At 41.0% G+C, this 18641-nt stretch overlaps 1 protein-coding gene across 3 annotated transcripts in view; it reads left to right on the plus strand.

The window, feature by feature from the left end:
• Positions 1-18641, plus strand: part of cep290 (centrosomal protein 290) — a 138131-nt gene that overhangs the window by 83507 nt on the left and 35983 nt on the right. For all 3 annotated transcript variants that reach the window (XM_062546872.1, XM_062546874.1, XM_062546873.1), the window contains exons 31-36: positions 4963-5127; positions 5319-5426; positions 5514-5648; positions 8923-9186; positions 9298-9405; positions 9495-9694. In XM_062546872.1, coding sequence (XP_062402856.1) covers positions 4963-5127; positions 5319-5426; positions 5514-5648; positions 8923-9186; positions 9298-9405; positions 9495-9694 — 980 coding nt within the window. The remainder of the gene's footprint in view (positions 1-4962; positions 5128-5318; positions 5427-5513; positions 5649-8922; positions 9187-9297; positions 9406-9494; positions 9695-18641) is intronic.

An 18641-nucleotide genomic window follows, 5' to 3' on the forward strand; every position in this document is an offset into this window, starting at 1 on the left:
AATAGGGTTGGGCATCGATAACCGGTTCCGTCTTGGAACCGGGTTTAACTTATCAATTCCATCGACATCGTACGTCTTTTTTGTTATCGATTCCCTTAACGATTCCCTCAGCCTGCATGACGTCGGACCTTTTCCGGTTTTCCTGAAATTTTGTGTTACTACACGCCCTCTGCGACGACTCATACTACAAGTCAAATCGTGTAAGGGTAGTAATACCAGCAATATGTTTAAACATTTGTCCGTGAAGCATGGGATTAAGCTCCAAGAGTGTCATGTGTTTGACAGACTACGGAGGGGTGCTAACGTTGCCCGGTCCAGGGCTCCAGAGTGATATGCGCCCAAAATGTTTAAGAGTGTGCCTGAAAATAATTCTAGGTGCACCTGACGCTGCTCGGGTGAAAGCATACGTTTCCTTCACAAGTTTTAATTGTAGACTATGCGTGCAACTTTGCCAAACTGTATATAAGTAACCCCCTTGGCCCGCTCTCTCTCTCTCTCCCTCTCCCTCTCTCCTGCGCGACACCCGCCCCTCGACATGCACATTCACAATCATGAAAGCAGTGACGCATAGAAGACAACTAGCGACATTATAATTAATTTCGGTTAGCATCATAGCGTAGGCTACTGCACAAATTTGATTCAAACTCTTGCATTCAAGTTGACTGATCATCTCAATGTTTTCCAACTCTAAGACTCAAAAGGGCCTGTCCCAAGGAGACAAAGTATTAGCCTACCTTGCAACTTAAACACACGTGGGGAAACTGAACAGTCCAACCAGTAGGCCTAGACTAAGCTAGCCAACTATGCTACTTTGTTTACAATTTGAGGCTTCAAGCCGACAGCTGAATTAAAGAGGCAGAGTTGTAATATGAATAGTCATGAATGTCATGAATATCAGAAATGTCAGTAGTAGGCTATAGATTAGAATATATAAAGAATTATATTATATTATATATATACACTATACATCTTTATACTTCTTTATAAAGAATATGTATATTCCTTATTGTGTTTTAAATAAAGACAAGCTTTTTCTACGCCTTATTGTTAAAAAATCATTCACATTATATGAAAGGAGAGCGATAAAAGGTGACCTTTTGGCGTTGCAATGAAAAATGTGGGTGCACCTACATTTTTTGGGAATCGATAAGAGAATTGATAAGGAATTGGATTGATAGGCAGAATCGATAATGCCATCGATATTGATAAAAACTTATCAATACCCATCCCTACTCCAGAATATCCGTTTCTGATTTGATAGAGAATTATACAAGGTTTATATACACAACAGCAAAGGATAGATAATCATACGATAACAGTAGAAAACGTCAGTCTACTCTAACCAATGGTTGTTGACGTGAACAGACATGATAACCCTGGCACAGATATCATACAGTGTCATTAGAATCATTCTTTTAGTGTCAAAGTGACCCACTAGTGAGAAAGACAAAGTTTTAAATCACACACTGGAGTATGGGCCTAATGCAGACATTAAACCACATATTTAGGGCCCGAGCACCGAGGTGCGGCCGCTGAAGCAGCGGCTGCACCGTAGGTGCAAGGCCCTATTGCTTCTGCTCAGATTATTATTATTATTCCCGTGACTTCCTCTTACAGGTCATGTTTGGCCTTTTTTCACCAACTTGGCATGCTCTAAAACTCTTGAAATTCGGCAGTTAGATGTGGAATTGGTAACGCTACTCAGAGACAAAGCTCTGGCAAAGGGTGTGTCTCAGGGACTCTATAGCGCCACCTAGCGCGGTTTCTGTTGTGGTTGACACATACATGCACGAAAATGAACCAAATTTGGTAAGCATATGTGTTGTATTAATCTGAACAACTTTTACATTTTAACAATATAGTAAATCTTAGAAGAATTTGTGTTATGATTATAATTATGATTTTTGCACATCACATATTTTGAAACACTTCTCCTAGACGGTTTATCGAAATCATGTCATATAAGCACTAAAATGATCTTGAGGGGTTGCCCGAGAGGAATTGCGACCAGATTTTTGAATTTCAAAAGTATATCGAAATGGCGAAGGTTTGAATTATGGTGTTTTATTAAGAAACAGGAAGTTGGTGTTATAGGCAGAAAAAAGGTTGTAAATTGGATGTAATTTGGCAGCTACATGTGGAATTGCTTCTGCTAGTCAGAGACAGAGCTCTGGCGTAAGGTGTGGCTTTGGGACTCTATAGCGCCACCTAGCAGCACGTTATCTGTTGTGGTTGACACAAACATTTACGAAAATTAACCAAATTTGGTGGACTTGTGTGTTATTGCTATGGCTAGTCAGAGACAGAGCTTTGGCCTAGGGTGTGGCATAGGGACTATATAGCGCCACCTAGTGCGTTGTCTATTGTGGTTGACACATACATTCACGAAAATGAACCAAATTTGGTGGACTTGTGTGTTATTGCTATCGGTAGTCAGAGACAGAGCTTTGGCCTAGGGTGTGGCTTAAGGACTCTATAGCGCCACCTAGCGCATTGTCTGTTGTGGTTGACACAAACATTCACGAAAATTAACCACATTTGGTGGGCTCGTGTGTTATTGTTTTTGCTAGTTAGAGACAGAGCTCTGGACTAGGGTGTGGCTTAAGGACTCTATAGCGCCACCTAGCACATTGTCTGTTGTGGTTGACACAAACATTCACAAAAATGAACCAAATTTGGTGGGCATGTGTTTTGTTATAGCTATTCAGAGACAGAGCTCTGGCCGAGGGTGTGGCTTAGGGACTCTATAGCGCCACCTAGTGTGTTACCTGTTGTGGTTGACATACATTCACGAAAATGAATCAAATTTGGTGAGCTTGTTTGTTATTACTGTCGCTAGTCAGAAACAGAGCTCTGGCCTAGAGTGTGGCTTAGGGACTATAGCGCCACCTAGCAGATTGTGTGTTGTTGTTGACGCATACATTCAGGAAAATGAACCAAATTTGGTGGGCATGTGTGTTATTGCTATAGCTATTCAGAGACAGCGCTTTGGCCAAGGGTGTCTTAGAGACTGTATAGCGCCACCTAGCGCATTGTCTGTTGTGGTTGACACACTCATTCACGAAAATGAACCAAATTTGGTGGGCTTGTGCGTTATTGCTATCGATAATAGTCACAGATAGAGCTCTGGCCTAGGGTGTGGCTCAGGGACTCTATAGCGCCACCTAGCGTGTTGTCTGTTGTGGTTGACACATACATTCAGGAAAATTGACCAAATTTGGTGGGCATGTGTGTTGCTCATGCACATGCCCACCACCACGCACATGTTGCTTTGTTAGATTCCGAAATTTCACAGGTCTCCGCACCGCAGGTGCTCGGGCCCGCCATCGCCGCTTGCGGCTATATTAGAATATTGGTACCTGAACCGAGTTGAGTCGAGGTGAGTTGAGCAGATGCCAACATTTGCATGGAGTTCCCAATCCCATGTTTTGCCCCATCTTCCTGTATTGCTTGTATTTGCCTGATGGCCACTTATCTGTAGTTTGGCGTGATCGGACAAATTCTTCTCAGAATTGTAGTCTGGTAACACATTATGGGTTTGTGTTACAACCTAGCTTGGAGACCAGCCAGAATTTACCTCACCAGCAACATTTGAGAAAGTGAAATGTTTATTGTTTGTCTGTTAAAGGTATAACGCTGTCAATATATTGTATAACACATGAAATAGAGGAATCTAAATATCTTGCATCTCCAGCAGCAGCGATTTTGTAAATATAATTATTTCAAATACGCTTAGGTGACATGGACTGCTTCACTGTTGCACATTTGTCAATTAATTATCTTATGAAGCCAAACAAAACCATTGGCCCGAAAAAGTCCCAGGAGAGGGAGGAGGGGGCTGGGGGCATATTTGAGTTCAAAAGGCGAATAGCCTCAAAGGTAAAGGTCGCCTTCCTCCTGTTAGTCCTAGCAAGAGGACAGCGCAGACGCCTGCCAGAGGGCAGCCATTCAAAAACTCCATGTAGAACATGAGTAGAGTCTTCCAGGATAGAGTTGGCTTTTCTTAGTGTAGCCTTATCATGCAGCGATGTCAGTGACTGAAGAGGGTGGCCAATGATCTTAGAACATGTGTGCACAATGCTCTGGAGGTGATTCTTATTTTTGATGGAGAGGGAGTGAAACCAGCATATAGATGAAAAAGTCAGTACACTTTCAATGAAGGAGGTGTAAAAAAAAACTATGTCGCTGCTCTCATTAAGTTACCCCAGCGCCATCTGATAGTCGTTAGCACAAATCAGGATTTGGTTCAGCTGGCTGGCTAATGTGTTGTCAAGGTAGAGCGTACGTAGCAACCGGCCAACATCAGCAGAATAAACAAGAGGGGCACACCTGATATAAAGTCAATTTTCTCCAGACTGGAATTTTCAAAAGTGCTAAAAATGTACCTGAAGTGGTCAGAAGGGGTTGGTGGTCATGAAACAGTGCCCAAAATTCACATTCCTAACTCTAGAGAACCAAGATATTAGCATATACATGAAATTCTGATCTATGCCCATAGAATTCAATGGAACAGTTGCTGCCTCTGCTCTGCATAAAGGGGGATTTTGACCCCCCCTCTTGCGATTCGGGTTCCAGGAAGTGGCGTTCTCATGAAGTATCTTGCTCCGCCCTGAAGGAGTGACTCCATACAGAATTTCCTGCCCTTTTGTGGTCAGGCTAGCTTCCAGGCTAATTTTTCTGTTCCTCTCTCACAAATTAAATTCTACTGTCCCTGTCCCATTCCCCAGCAAAGAGTTAGTCTCAACTCTCTTATTCTCAAGCAAACCTGCCTGTGAAAGTAAAGAAACTGTATAATGTGAGTGTTTGACGTTGCCCCCATACAAAGTTGCAACTAGTTTGTGCTTAACCAGCTAGCTTGCTGAGTCAATAATTAACAGATATTGGTTGTTTTTGTCCTTAACAATAGGGCTAAATTTGGAAAATGCCAGAATTCTCCTTTAATCCTTCTTTACTTCTCTTTAGGTTATTGAGTGGCACAGAAAATTGGAAGAGGCCCGACTGCTGGAGCTGAAAAGTAATAGAGAAGTTAGTATTCAAAGAGAGGAAATCAAATACTTGAAAACTGTGATAGAGGAACAAGAACGGTCCATCAGTGCTTTGGAGGATGATCTCAATAAGGACAGCAAGGTACATGTGTTCAAATACAGTTGATTAAATAAATAGGCCCAGTCCATGCTCAGTTAGACAGTGAGCATCTTTGGTTTCATTCCATGATTCAATAACAGCACAGAGTTGAATTTGGAATCTGGTAGTTCTTTGAAATCAGTGATAAGACACATTTAGACAAGTATTCATATGATCTTGATGACAATTCACAGATTCACGAGGAGCACCAGTTGCTTTGGGAAGAAAGGGAGGTGGAATTAGAGCGCCAGCTGGAGCACTATGAGAAACAACAGAATCAAGTTGACAATGCTACTCAAAAGGTATCATTTATTAAAGTATCAAAATAATACAAATTATCATTTTGATATGTATTGATGCATTGTTGTTCACTCTGACTATGGTTTTAGTTTGAACAGACAAGTGGTACTCTTCCAGATCCAATGCTGCCTGTCGCTCAGCAGCTGAATCATTCCCTGAAGAAAATTAAAGAGCTCATCCACACTGTTGCAGAGAAGCAAGCAACCTGCAATTTGCTGGAACAGGTGAAATCAGTACAAAGTGGGGGAAGTGAACTGAAAGCTTGTAGGGTTTGGTATTAGCATTTTAACTAGGGTTGGGACTTTAGATGAATTGTCATGTTCGACTAATCATAACGTTATTGAACAATGAATCGATTATTTGCTAAATCATGACGTCACATGGCATTCAGAGCCGTGTAAACATTTGCCCCCACCCATCACTCCCACATGTCCAACACGCACACAATTGATATGAACGATGATATAAAAAAAAAAAAACCTTTATCAAGACATAAGTTGTTTACAACAAGTTGCAAACTTTATTTTACAGGGCATTATGCCATCCGACGTAGGTCCTATTTGAACATGTAGGCTAGCGATTGCAACGCTCACTGGTCATCTCCGGTGCTGGTTTCGTTTATGGTCGGATGAACATTTTGTTACCTTGCCGGTCGGCCCGTTATCTTATCACTTTTAACTTCACTTGCCGGCAGCTTGCGAGGTAATCGTTCAAACACGGGTTATCCTACTGGTATATTGGTGATGAAACAATTAAGAGGCTTGAAAAATACCAGTTTAACAGGCTTCTTTTCGTTTAACACGGAGATGCTTCACAAAACAGTTCTCCCGCATTCATTTATATAACACACACATCTCTAACTCTCGCACTTCACGTTCCAACCACAACACTTCCTGCTTACGTTTTACTAGGTTCCCATGAGCCCCTAAATAAAGTTTCCAGCACTTCTCCTCGCTCGCTTCATCTCTGCTTGTTTTTGTCATGTGCGCAAAATACCGGAAAATGTTGCTGTTCTCATATTGCGTGAGACTAAAACGAATATTCATTAGGCATTTATTTTAGTCGAATAAATTCTTAAACATTATTCGATATTCGATTATTCATTAACAACCCTAATTGTAACACTTCTTGGTTTCCGAGAAAAACAATTCTATGAGAAAATTATTATTATTATTATTATTATTATTTTATTTCAGTGAGAATAATAAGGTTTGCATTAAAGACGCAATAGGCATTAAGTTAGTGAGTTCAAATAGATTTATAATTTAGTCGTCTAAAGGCCAGTTCAAACCGAAGATTCGCGACAGTCTGAGACGGTTGCGGAGAGCAGTTGCGGCGGTGTGAATCAAAAGTTGCAAGCAGTTGCAAGCAGTTTCAAGCCGTCGCTAAACATTCAACATGTCAAATCTTAGTTGCAGAGTTTTAGAACACATTTGCACGGAGCTATTGTGACATTGGCTAAAAACTACTATCTTGCCTTCACGCCTAGACTGTTGTTATGGTAACGTTGCTGCCGTTTTATTTTCGTTGCAGTGGTCTGAACGCCCCAGTTTTAGAACATATTGTTTCAGAAAGTTGCTGGTTTTTAGAATGTTGCAGCTCGTCTCGTCGCGGATCTTGTGTTTGAACTGGCCTTTATGAAAATAAGTAGTTTCGTATATTTAGTTAGTGAGTTAGAATGGATTTATCATTTAGTCTCTAATAAGTAGTTTCGTATATTTTTGGTGACCGCTGTCAATGGCAACGGACTTCTAATTCAGGTCTTTCATAACACTCCGCGTTGAAATTTCGTTCAAAGTGAATGACAGCTAGTAAGAGGTTACCTAGCAACCTCTCAAACAGTCAATTTCCATCTGTGTGGCGAACTATTTGTTTTGTTAGCGGAAGCCACAAAACGGTAGCTAATAGTCATTGCTAAAGACACATTGTGGTAAGTTTCTTCTCGTTTTGGCAAGTAGCCGTATAATAAGCGGGATAATGTATAGAACGCAGGTCATTATCGGGAAAATAAGGACCTTCAGGGCGAAACAAGTCCGGTTCGCCCTGTCGGTCCTTATTTTCCCGATAATGACCAGCGTTCTATACATTATCCCTTACTTATTATACGGCTCTCTAGAATGTTGAGGGAGCTCCCATTCACTTTGAATGGGCCTCTCCAACGTTCTACCGGTCAGTTATTTTTGCATAATGACCGCTCCGAAGGTATAATGACTGCTGCCAATGGCAACGGGTTCACTCCGCTAGTTGTTGCGGAAGCCACGAAACGGTAGCCAAGTCATTGCTAAAGACACATTGAGATAAGTTTATTTTCTCGTTTTGGCAAGTAGCCGTATAATAACCGCAATAATGTATAGAATGCCGGTCATTATCGGAAAATAATTCCCTTCAGGACGAAGCAAAACCCCTCCGCTGCGCGTGGGGGTTCAGTTCATCCTGTCGGGAATTATTTTCCGATAATGACCGGCGTTATATACATTATCCCTTACTTAATGACCGGTAGAACGTTGGGAAATCCCATTCAAGTGAATTGAGCGTTCTACTTGCATTTGCCAAACTCGTTGCGAAGTTTAAATGAACTGTCATGTTGCAATCCAAGCGGAAATACAGACGTTCAGAACATAATAACATTGTAGCATATGACGGAGGTGGATTGTAGCTAGTTGGATGGCGTGTAGCGTTCTTTCAAAGTTAACGTTCATCAGAATCCTGGGATATGCCCGCTTGACAACGGGAGAGATAGAATTAACGACTGGCTTTTGGCCGTAGCAACCAGCCATTTAGAACTAACGACTGGCCTTTGGCCATAGCAACCATCCATTTAGAACTAGTAATGGCAGTTTTGTCCTGCAAGTAGAAAGTTGATATGTGGTGGAAAGTAGTTCCACAATCCAGAGTTTTAGCGATGTAAACGTGTACATTGTAATAGGAAATTAACACTGCACGAGTGGCAACGGTGGAAAGTTGCCACTTGTGTATATGTAAGGGATAACGGCCGACGAGGTCGACCGGTTGGATGGAAATAATGGCTAGGCGGAGGCAACTCTGTCTCCGTGCTTAGCACGTCGCCGGAGTTCTAGACCTCCACCTAGCCATTATTTCCATCAAACCGGTCACCTTGGTGGCCGTTATATCTCTTACATATGTGCTGTACTGCAAAAAATATATCTGACTAAATCTATTAATCTCTTATTGATCTTACCAAGATCAAAAAATCTATTTGGTATTGTTTTTTGTATGAAGAGACTTACCTAACACTCATTTTGATCATTTTGACTTTTACTTATTTTAAGAAGTCTTCTTAAGACAAATTCACTCTATGCACTGGCAGACAAATTTGCTTGTTTATAATGTAGGTCACATTTGTGAGTCTCTTTTATACTGAAAATAATACCAACTACATTGTTTGATCTTGATATAAGATCAATAACACTTGGTTGGATTTTATTAGATAAGCAATTTTGCAATGCATCAGTGCTAACGATACCTTTCCCTATACAGAAACTGAAAGAGAAGGAAGAAGCACTATGGAAAGCAGAGCAAAATGTTCTCACTCGAGACAAGGTCATTAATGAGTTGCGCCTTCGCTTACCAAACGTTGCTGAGAAGGAGAAGATCTTAGCAACACTCAGCAGACAGGACAATGTTGAGAGCCAACCAGCTTTCAGAGTGGCTCAACAAACTATAAATAGCCTCCAGGGACGCCTGAACCAGAAAGAAGAAGTCTTGAAGAAGTACCAACATCTTCTGGCTAGAACAAGACAAGTACAGTACAGTCACTGGTGTTCTATGACATAAGATTTCATCTATATTCTTTTAAGTCTCAATACATCACAGAAATACTTTAAAATGTAGTTACTGTCTTTTCATTAACAGGAACAAGAAGACATTACAAAAAAACACAAAGAGGATATGCAGACTCTTCAACAGAAGCTTGAACTGTTTACAGAAGCCTCTTTAGGTCACCTGAAACAGACGGCTCTGGTAAGAATACTACAGTATTATGAATGTAAGCAGTAGTACAAGGACAGTGGCAGTGAAAGATGGCACGATTATCATTTGATATTTTTCAGGAGTTGATGAAGAAACCCTTTATTACCATACCAACCACAAAACACCTAGCTCGTTTAGCTGAATTGGAGCAAACTGTGGCCGAGCAAGAAAACTCTCTCACCACCCTGATGGATAAGCTCAAAGAGAAGACTACAGAGTTGGACAAACAGAGACATATCATGGACATCCAGGCCAGAAAACACGTCATGGATAAAGACAAGTACGTAATATTTTTAATCAGTATACCCTCTTGGCTTTGAACACAATAGGCCTTATTCACCAATATCTTCCTAAGATTTTCTTAAATCTGAAGTGCGTGCATATTTGCTAATGTTTATTTTTGGTGAACGTTTGTCAATACTCTCCAACAGTTAGAGGAGGTAATTTAGTGGAGCTTTAGTGGGAGTGTATTTTTAAAAAGACTGTTTTACAAGTCCTGCATCTGTAGGAGGAAAAGACCATGGCTTCCTGACCTGGTATCATCAAAATCAGCGGGCCCTTTCGATCAGTGTTGTGCCGATCTGGCTGAATCTTTCAATGGTTATGGTTATGCTTAGCAGTCCAAAGCTACATACAAACAAAAACAATACAATAATTAAATTTAGCAGTTGATCAGTCTAGTGTCGACTAAAGAGAATAGCAACATAGACAATGAAACAGAATCAATATACGCAAAGCTAATGAAAACAAACAATGACTAAATAGGAGAATGCTAAATAAAGAAGTCATTCAATCAATTATATGGGTAGATGACATGACGTGGCTTTTTCACCGTCACAGAAGATAAAACACAATTAATTTCACATTTTCACATTTTCAAATACTGTAAAAGGTTAAACATTTTCTTGCTTTACATGAATTTGTTGTTTTAATACCTGAGTTATTTATCGCTTTTTCAGAACTTTGAGCCAAACCTTACAATTGTCCTACAGATGGTACGGGTTGAGAATGCTCCTTTCTTTCCCGCACATCGGGACTCCCGAAGCATCGGGACTTTAATTAAAACTGCAACCGCAAGGGGGCAACATAAGACCGCCTTAATAAAATGAAGGTTCGGCTCATACCGGAAAACACGGAAAAACCCGAAGACACCGCGCTGGCGACAAGCGGAGAACAGAGACATCACGCTCGGCATGTCAGATTGCAGTTTCAGAGTTTTCGAATGTTTTACAGCGTACCGCACAGCTGGCTCTCTCACTCGACGTAGCCTATAGGCTAACTCAGTCAGTCCAGCAGAGATGCCAGAGCAACGTTTTGGTCAATGGAGAGGGAGAGAAATGCTCCGCATATCCGTCTCATTTAATCATTAAAATGAAGGTGATGACTGGCGAAATTATAATCAAACGACGTTTCAATAAACCATTGTTGAAGTTAATGAAAATGGTTTTAGAAGCCTTCAATTCAACCTGAAAGACTCGATATAGGCAACCTTAGATTAATTCATTAATTCATTACGGTTACAAGACCGCATTTCCGTGAATAGGCTATTATTGTCAAGGCGAAGACGAAAGAGATGGACAAGATAGACATTTAGGCTACATTTATGCAAGGAATACTTAGAAATGTGTAGGCCTATAGGCAGGCATGGACTGGCCATAGGGCATACCGGGCAATGCCCGGTGGGCCGACGCATATTTGGGCCGAGGCTGTCAATTTAATAATAATAATAAAAAAAATATTAGGCTCATTTATATAGCGTGCGGCCACAACGGCAGCGAATCGCGGCCCATTGGTTGACTGCCTTAATGGACATTGGGCTAGTCCAATGAAATCTCAGGGCCCTCCCTATCTCCCTCCCGGCCTCATCTCCCCCTTGACTGGAGTTCGACCAGAGTTTGAGACCGTCCGTTTATGAAAATGTACGAAGACAAACCACAAAAGCGCAAGGGGGGCGCAGAGAAGTTGCGAGATAAAAGGCTAAAGCCTAAGTGGATGCAGCAAAAATGTGCTAAAATTACAGAAATGTTTGCCACCACAAGTTCAAACAGGGCCGTCGACATATAGCAGCAGTGCAGAAGGAGCACCGAGTGCAGGCTTCAGAGAGGCACATGCCAGTGTGCAACAGAGTTACACAGAGGAAGGAGTAGCTATTCAAATTGATTCGGAGGAGGAGGAAGAGGTGAGAGACGTGACCCAGCAGGGACAGATTGAGGAGGAGGTCAGAATAGCTACTGTGAGGCAGGTAAGAAGGAGCCGAAATGTTGGCTGAACTTTTTGGGCGCACAACGAACAATTAAAAGTTTGAAATCTGCGACTGCTTCTTCCCCTTGCTTCTTTTAGATGTATTAACCTGCCTACTATGTATTCAGCACCCAGTTAAGCAAAACAAAGTTTTATAGTGTGAGCGCGTCTTTTTGTGTGGTTTCTGTGTAGGCCTACCCCTCTCGCATGTATTTGAATTGCGATACCCATTAAATTAACGAGTTGTCGGCTCGCCATCAACCTTCTGAAATCATAAGACAGTCACGATTGGTCGAAATTGTTGTCAATCTTGACGCAGTACAACAAGCAAACTATCACATTTCTTTGCGACAAGCAGACACCCATACACACAGACATGCAGTCAGACGCATGGAATGAAACAGGAATGGTGATAGCCCATGGAATTAACAATGAAAATGTTTTGGAATGTGTAGCCTATACATCTTCACTAAATAGTATCAAGGTGAATTGTTGGCTAAAACTGTGCAAATGCTCAACATAAATTATGGCAGGTTTTATTTAGTGAAGCATTTAATAGCATGAGTTTTGCGCACAACCTCATCCTTGCTGGTTTAAAGGTCACTCTAGTGTGTGTGTGTGTGTGTGTGTGTGTGTGTGTGTGTGTAGGTGTGTGTGTGTGTGTGTGTGTGTGTGTGTGTGTGTGTGTGTGAGAGAGAGAGAGAGTATAATAATAATTAATATTTTTTTAGCAAGGGTAGGCTAGCCTACTCGCTTCCATGCAGGCTACTGCGGTTTACTTAAATATTTTTTACAAACAAAACAGTGTGCACATATGTTTTATCGTGTAAATTATCATGGTGGGCCACTATGGCCAAAAATGCCCGGGCCGTTTTTTGGTCCCAGTCCAGCCCTGCCTATAGGCTATTTTAAAACGGAGGCATGTTCATTTTAACCGGCGACGCTGGGTAGCTTACTCAGCACTTTATCACAGATTTTGTCCCCACCACTTTTGACAACTGAAAATAAAATGTATTTAACAGAAATATCTTTAATAGGCCTACATGCCTATCATGTCACTTTACTTATAACCGTAGGCTACATGCATGGAGAAGATCGCGCATTTTGCAACATTGTAACAATGGTCAGATATGCGATAGGGCAGTGTGGCGTAACTGGTTGAAGCATCTTAATCATACGTCAGCGACCGGGGTTCAAAACTCACTCTACGAACCTCCGGAACCCATTAAGACAAGAGGCTTTATTTTATTAAAACGTTTTGCGATTTTTTTATGATTGCGATGTCTGCTGAAAAGAAAAGTTAATATGTGAATTCGTGGTTCAGCGCACACACACACACACACACACACACACACACACACACACACACACACACACACACACACACACACACACACACACACACACACACACACACACACATTTTACATTTACATAATAGGACTCGGGCACACGCCTTGCATTCTAGGAATATCGCCGCCATTTGGTAGCGCACTGAACGTAATATCCATTCATTCAGATGCACAAGACAAGAAGCAGAAATATAGTAGCGATTTATTCTTTTCCTCGTGCGATCGTGGGTTGCACTGTTACACCCCACTACACAGCAACATACTACCAAGAAGGCAAAAACTAAGTAACAGGAACACACTAAAAGGCGGGAGTAAATCCATAGTAATCCATAGTAAACTAAGGAGTGAAGCTGCCAATGTGGCTGTGCCCGCGAAGTTTTGATGTCATGATCCCGAGCCCTAGTGTCAGGAAGTGTCTGTCTAGAGAGAGGGGGAAGGGGGGCAATCGTCCTCAATGCCGCATATAGGTAGGCTATAATGTCTAGTGAACTGGTTAGACAAGTGTGGGGGAGGGGGAATGATCGCACAAGACAATTGCTCTTCATGAAATGGGTAGTCTCACAGACGTTTGTCGATGTTTAAAGCCTACTACATCACTTGCGAAATCGTGAAAAGACGTGGCACATAGAATTATTAGGCTACTGGATTTAATATAGCAAGCATAGACTTTGTTCATCCTATATTAGCCTATATTAAAATGTAATGTGCTGCGGGGAAGCATTGGGGAAGTCAGTTTAAGTTGTCCTGTAACAATTTGCCTCTTATTATAATAAAGAGTATGCAGCCACTACGCACATAATAGCCTAGGTTACATGCGAGCAACCCCATGCAAAAGAAGGCCTTAAGTTAACGGACTGAAGGCCTGTTTACATTTCAAACATGCATTAAATCTAATAAACGAAAAACACAAATATCATGTATTGTGTCATAAACAGTTAATGACTTCGTGGCCACTATGCGCAACTGCATCGCGCAGTGAGCTGAAGGATAGGAGGACCGACACTTATTAACACAAAGCTTTGTAAAGCACTAACAACCACCCCTCAAAGTTCATTGTCCATAAGTCCAAACAATAAGTATAAAAATGATACGATACGAATGAACGATAACGAGATCTCCCAGAAACGAAAAACAAGTTTGTTGAGTAGCCTAGTCCTTGCAACAATCTCAGCTTTTGCGTTTGTTAGATAAAAGGCATTCTGTCCTGCTGTATTCCAATGAGAAAAAATCATCCACAAGGTAGGCTAAGGGTCACGGTAATGCAGCATGCAGGAATCTATATACGCACAAAACGAATGAATGGGTTATATCGGCCAAAACGAATGAATGGGTTGGGAGAGTCGTCTGGCTGTGTCAGCAGACTGCAGTCGGTCTCGAGGGGTTAAATAGCGCACGTACTTGAATTTTAATCTGAAGAAGACCACACGGTCGAAACGTCATTCCTTTGTGATAAAGAAAATAAAATCAAATCAAAAAAGAAGGATTTCAAGTGTGCGAACCTTTTTCCATTTTTTTATGATTTAGCCTAGTCTTGTTCTGCACCTTGACCGGGGATGTGCACAAACGTTTTTACTACACTTGAAATTTAAACCAACTCTTCTCTAGCCTATATCCTATAGCCATACTTTAATAATCAGATGTTATGCTCATTTTTGTAGGCTACACCTCACCGGCAAGCACGCACGCAAATGCTGCTTTTGCACATCTACAATATTGGCCAGGCTATATAGAATAGGCTTTTAGGACTGTATTTTGCCTTCGTGCAACTTTAGTTGTGCTCAATCTAAATTATTGTCAGTAAGGATAGGTCATATTACCAAATGGCGAACCTCGAAAATTATTTAGGATATAGAGCCGTGTCCATTACGCATGCAGTTATTTGTTAGGCTATTGTTTTATTTGAGTGTTTTTGTCTACCATGGCAAACATAGTTGAAACGTTCGCTCTAAACATAGCTGCCTACATCCGAGTGGGGATATGTCAAACATTACTGTAGCCTATTCGTTGATCTTATCGATGCAGTCCTTGCGGCCACTTCTCCCCATAGGAAACTTTCTGTTTAGTGTTGACACGTTGTGTGGCAGTGCTTGCTTGCCCTTCGATCCATCCCAGTTGGTGGTTTTGCACCTGTCCCTGAGTTATAGTCTATATGAGTAAGCGCTTATGCTCTAACCGCATAATAAAAGAAGCACCTGCAGCAGTGCTTATGGCAAGGCTATTAACACCTGTCACTGAGCTATGGACACGCAGTTATGCTCGAAAATTGTCATAATAACAGACACACCTAATTGTATGGCTCTATGTTTAAACACATCAAATTAGCAAGCATTTCCGCAGCAACGTTTGCTTTCTTTTTCTGTCGGTCCGCTTGGTCAATTGCGCAGCAAATTATCAGATCACCGGACCTAATTTCACTCCATGTCTCGCGGACCAGCAGCAGTCTCCACGTTTCGCGGCCCATAGTTTGAGAAACGCTGCATTAAAGTGTCATTAGGTTGTAGGCTATATGTTTAGTGATTTCTTTGTGTGTTTTTCATTGTAGTGTGTGTGCATTGAGTAGTTCCTTAAAATACGGAACAAAGAGCGTCCCGTATCTGTTCAATACGGAAGAAGACTAACTATTACTTATATATTTCTTATAACGAAACGCAAAGAAAAAATACACTGACCATCTCGTTTCTCCGCGTTTCCCCCAATACCATGGCGACAAAGAGAAATAAATATGATTTGACATTTAAGCTGATTGCTGACACATTTGCCACACAATTCGGGAGAAGCAGCGGACAGGAGCGCCACCACAAGCAAGCACTTCTAGCCCAAATTAACATGGCAACGTTGCCTATGACTAAAGTGTCTAAGTAGGCTAGTCCTACTAATATTACATTTGATTGGTAGCATGTTTGTAGCGCGCCAGTTTACCTATCCCCTACATCAAAACAGCTTAGAATCAATCAAAGAATCAGCTGTGTCGGCGTTAGGCTGTAGGCGATTTTCTATAACCATTTTCATTCATTTCAACAATGGTTCATTGAAACGTCGTTTGAATAATTTCGCCAGTCATCACCTTCATTGTAATGATTAAATGAGATTAAGGAGTCGACTATTGACGGATATGCGATCTTCATCATTTTGAAATGCGGGATGAAACTTTCTGCCACCTGGTGGTTGTTTGGGTACATTGCCTTAGCCTCGAAAAAAATCGGCTTGACGGCCTGCGGGATCTCTTCGGGAGTCCCGCGGGAGAAGGTGCATTCTCAACCCGTACCCACTGTATGGTGTGATGGTAGACAACATAATTATATAAATATTAACTTTTATAAATAGAGGAAATAATGTTTCAAATTTTTAATGAACGCTCCTGGCATAATTGTGCAAGTGTCTATTTTACTAAGTGGCAATCACTTTTCCCATACATACATTTCTAAAATGGTAGGAACTCCGTAAAGTTCGTCACAGAAAAAAATGTCCTTTGGTGTTATGCAATAACCTGATGTTAAGTTGGCCAAAATCATGGACAAATACATTTAGTTGAAAGACCCCATTCAAGGTCATGTGACTGAAGACCCCAATGAAGCCCTGGAGCAGTGAACATGGTGAGAATTTCTCTCAGAGTTGCTCAAATATTCAACTATGTTTTCAGACCACTGAAGTTGTTATGTTTTTTTGTCCTTTGGTGTGACACCCCTAAATGCCATTTTTGTATTAAAATTTGTATTTTTAACAGCAGGACTATGTAATATTATGCAAATGCATGATGTCAGTTGCTAATGACAGCTCAGTTAGTATTAGCATGGTCATTAACTGCCACAAAAGCTTAAATGTCCTTTGGTGTGACAGGAAATGTCCTTTGGTGTGACACTTATAATGACTTAAATTCAAATATCTATTGCTGTTTTAGAGACGACATACAATGTTCTGAAGCGTTACTAAAGCAACTATAATATAAAGTACATAAATCTAAAACTTTTTTTTTTATATAACAGAAAGAACCTCCCTGCAGGACCTGTGGCCCAACCTGCCCTGGAACTTCCAGTGTTGCCACCAACGAATAGAATGTCATTGTAGATAATTGTGTCAAGTATGATTAAAAACTGCTCTAAAAACAGCTGAAAAAACAGCCTGACCAGCTTAGGGTGGTTTGCTGGTTGACCAGCTTGTTAACCAGCTTGTTTGACCACCCTATGATGGTTAATCAGCTATAGACCAGCAAAAGTCATGCAAAAACATACCTGCAGCTTACGATGGTAATTCTGCTGGTTTTGCTTGTCGTACCATCTCACGCTGGTCATTTTAGTTGGTGTTGCTGGTCTACATTACTGGTTTTTACTGGTCATGCCAGCTTATGTTGGTCATACTAGCAAACCAGTATGGCCATCTTACACCTACAATGTCAAGCTTGGCAGGCTGGTCACCAGCATGACCATCTCACACCAGCTGTATCCCACACGACAGGCTGGTCACACCAGCATGACCAGCTTCCTTAGATGGTCACGCCAGCATGTCCACCTGGTGGCCTAACCAGTTATACCAGCAAAGACCAGCAATAGCTGGAGGAAAACCAGCAAAAAACAGCTAAAACCAGCTACCAACATCAACATGGTTTCTTGCTATTTTTCAGTAGGGATGTTTTAGATAGAGTGTACTTCATGAATGTAACGCAATGTTTTAAAATGGAATTTCCCTATTGAGGATTATGGTCCCTCTTTTGGCGATCAAAAACGGATGGTCAGAAGCACAACGTTTATAGACATTAAAGGCATGGCAGTCCACATTCACTAATTTAATGGTGTGATTTTGTCAGGTGCTGGACACAAAAGGGTTGTTCTTATGTCTCTTAATCAGTCATGGGTGTGTTTTGGGCTTAACATCCTTTAAAACAATGAGAATAATATCTATCATTTCCTTCAACAGCAAACAATGCAACTTCACACAGCAGCACATTTGAAGGAATCTGCATGCACACAAGACTATATGGAACAGGGATTCCACTAAACCTTGCTTTACTTGTGACTAGCAGAGTATAGCCTACATGCATCTGCACTCACCTATTATTTGAACTCATAGACAAAGTGAAACTTCACCGTGGTTTCATAGTCGACAAATTAGTTCAACACAGTTAAGTACTATTACTATTGACTGACAATGGGTTATCATCAAAAAAAATAGCCTGGAAAAAGCAACACTTATCCAACAAATGTCCTCCTTTATCACTGTTACAATAAACACTACATATATTCTGACTCACTTCATGCAATAGCTATCTTTGTCCTTCAGTGTGACATTTTGTCCTATAGTGTGACAAACATAAAACAACAGAAAAACATCCTTAATTTCAAAACGTACTTTAAAAAAAGCCAGGTTTGGCATGAGGGGAGCTCCAATAATGGCTCCTCTTAGATAGGTACAATTTCAAACAGTTTTGTAAGGTTGGCGGAAAAAAATGTATCGACATTCATAGGAAAAAGTCAATCAAGTTCATCTATTCATGGTGAAAATGATTGTAATTAGAACTTTTATGTGAAATAAATATAATTTTAAGAAAAGAATGATTTAATAATGTGAACAATTCTGTTTCATGTATTTACATTGCATGTCAAATGCAATGTACTGTTATCCCTGTTCTTCTTATCTTTA

This window comes from Sardina pilchardus, chromosome 10 (assembly GCF_963854185.1).
Source record: "Sardina pilchardus chromosome 10, fSarPil1.1, whole genome shotgun sequence".
Taxonomy (NCBI): Eukaryota; Metazoa; Chordata; class Actinopteri; order Clupeiformes; family Clupeidae; genus Sardina; species Sardina pilchardus.